Below are 2,500 nucleotides of genomic sequence, written 5' to 3' on the forward strand. Positions count from 1 at the left end.
GCGAGGAGAAGATCCAGGGCCTGGAGTCGCGTCTGGAGGAGTCCAGCAACCTCAACCTGCAGCTGCGCACGGATCTTAGCACGGTACACATCACACACACACACACACACACGCACTCACACTCATATACACACACACACACGCACTCACACTCATATACACACACACACACACCCACAAACACACACATAAACACACACGCATATACACACACGCATAAACACGCATATACACACACACACACCCCCACACACACCCACAAACCCACACACGCATTTACACACACGCATATACAGACACACGCATATACACGCATACACACACACGCGCGCATATACACATACACACGCGCATATACACACACACACATACAAACAAACACACACACACACACACACAAACACACACGCATCTACACACACATACACCCACACACGCATATACACCCCCACACCCCCACACGCATACAGACACACGCATATATACACACACACACACACACACACACACGCACACACAAACAAACCAGATTTACAGATGCCTCCTACTACCTCCCATTTTACTTCCCATTTAAATCTCATAGGTTCTCACGTAGCTAAAGTATGTGTACATGTTCAATAAATGTAATTCAGGGCTGCGTTACTGAACAGTAGAGCTGCAACGATTAGTCGTCGATTACGAAAAATTGTCGACGATGATTTTTATTGTCGACGCGTCATAAAATATATATATATTAAAAAAAAATGTACTTTTTTTTTTTTGGCAGACGCTAGCAGAGCTACCGGTAATTTTCATCCGGCATTGCAATGCACTCTAGGAAGTGCGAAATAGTGCATCTTTAACTAATAATAATTGACCATCATTGAGAAAAATGGAACAGAATCTGCAAATAGCCTAGCATACAAATCATGCACCGTTTTCTTTGCCCTCCGTTCTCGTACCTTCATGTGCTGCATATCAGAAATGGCCGACTAAAAAGCGAATTATTCTGAGACGGCTCATGTTACCATGGAAACAATAAACAAAGCTAGCTTTAGTAGCTGCAGCATATGAGATATGGCTAACAGAAAAGTTGTAATTTTTCTCAATGATGGTCAATTATTAGTAGTTAAAGAAGCACTATTCCAGTATTTCAAAGAGAATGAGCTGTGGGAGCACAAGAACAGTGAACAGAGCAGCAATTATCATAGACATATATGATATATCTATAACTTATAGTAAGGTTTAAGCTTACATGTTGGAAAACAGAACGTCTCATGGAGGATGCTTGCTAACGCTATTTCATAAATGTTAAGTGCAATGTAGTAAATCAGTGAATTATCAGAGTAGCCTGTATTTTCGTTTGTTCTGAATAGTTAACCTCCTCCACTTAGCATTCTTCAAACAAAAGATTGTGGAAAAAATATATATTTCATAAGTTGAATTTGAATGTCACTTGCAGCCCAGTTATTCTTGCGTTATTTTGCACTTGCAGAGGCTTGATTGCTAATTTGAGTTACTTTTAAAACTTTATTTGCACTTTCTCTTTACTTTTAAAAGCATATTTGCACTTTAATTTGTATTACTTTTTAATTTAGGTATTATGATTACATTTGTTACTCAAATACATTTGAAATTCAAATTCCAACATTTTGAGTCGTTATTTTAATTTGCTATGGGAAATAATCATTAGATTAGTCGATTAATCGAAAAAATAGTCGATAGATTAATCGATTACCAAAATAATCGTTAGTTGCAGCCCTACTGAACAGCATATCCCATCACGTCTTTCCCTCTCAGGTGAAGAAGACTCTGGAAGCTTTGAGGCAGAGACAAGAAGAGGAGGCGGCCCACACCCAGAGCTCCCAGAATGCACAGGGACAGGGCGCGGTCAGGGCGGTGAGGGAGAAATGGGAGACGGAGCAACGGGAAGCCACTACTCAGCTCCTCAAACTGAAGGACCGGCTCATTGATGTTGAGAAGAATGTAGGTCACCTTCCAGAATGTTCCTGAGTACAGTAACATAAGAGGGGCAGGCACGCCCATTTCTGAAGGAACGCCTTTGAATGACTTCCTGTCTCTTCATTGTACTGTACAGACAGTGTTTGATCACCCTTGTTGGGTCAGCCATTTTGATTTTGGCACCTTCGTTAATCTGATAGATATGCTGTGGATAACGGTGTATAAACAAGTCTTATAGATACAGACTTTATCATTTGATTGATTTGTAAGACCCCTACATCTACACGGTCTGATCTTGTTTTGATTTTTGTCTTTGTTTGTTTGTTTGTTTGTTTGTTTGTTTTTTACCCAGAATGCTGCTCTGCAGACAGAGAAGCATCTGATGAAGGAGCAGCAGTCCACGCTGGAATCCCAGAATGCTCAGCTGAATGCACAAACGCTAGCACTACAGAGACAAGCTGCCGCCCTACAGGAGCACAACACTGCACTACACACTCAAACCGCCAAACTACAGGTACACACACACACACACACACACACACACACACACACACACACA

The 2,500-nt window shown here is 41.2% G+C and overlaps 1 protein-coding gene across 1 annotated transcript in view; it reads left to right on the forward strand.

The window, feature by feature from the left end:
- ccdc88c (coiled-coil domain containing 88C) overlaps positions 1-2,500 on the forward strand; it is a 60,896-nt gene that overhangs the window by 42,403 nt on the left and 15,993 nt on the right. The window contains exons 19-21 of the mRNA XM_042709804.1: positions 1-83; positions 1,780-1,965; positions 2,294-2,455. The exon at positions 1-83 is cut by the window's left edge and continues 59 nt beyond it. Coding sequence (XP_042565738.1) covers positions 1-83; positions 1,780-1,965; positions 2,294-2,455 — 431 coding nt within the window. The remainder of the gene's footprint in view (positions 84-1,779; positions 1,966-2,293; positions 2,456-2,500) is intronic.

The sequence above is a fragment of the Clupea harengus genome, chromosome 14 (assembly GCF_900700415.2).
Source record: "Clupea harengus chromosome 14, Ch_v2.0.2, whole genome shotgun sequence".
NCBI lineage: Eukaryota > Metazoa > Chordata > Actinopteri > Clupeiformes > Clupeidae > Clupea > Clupea harengus.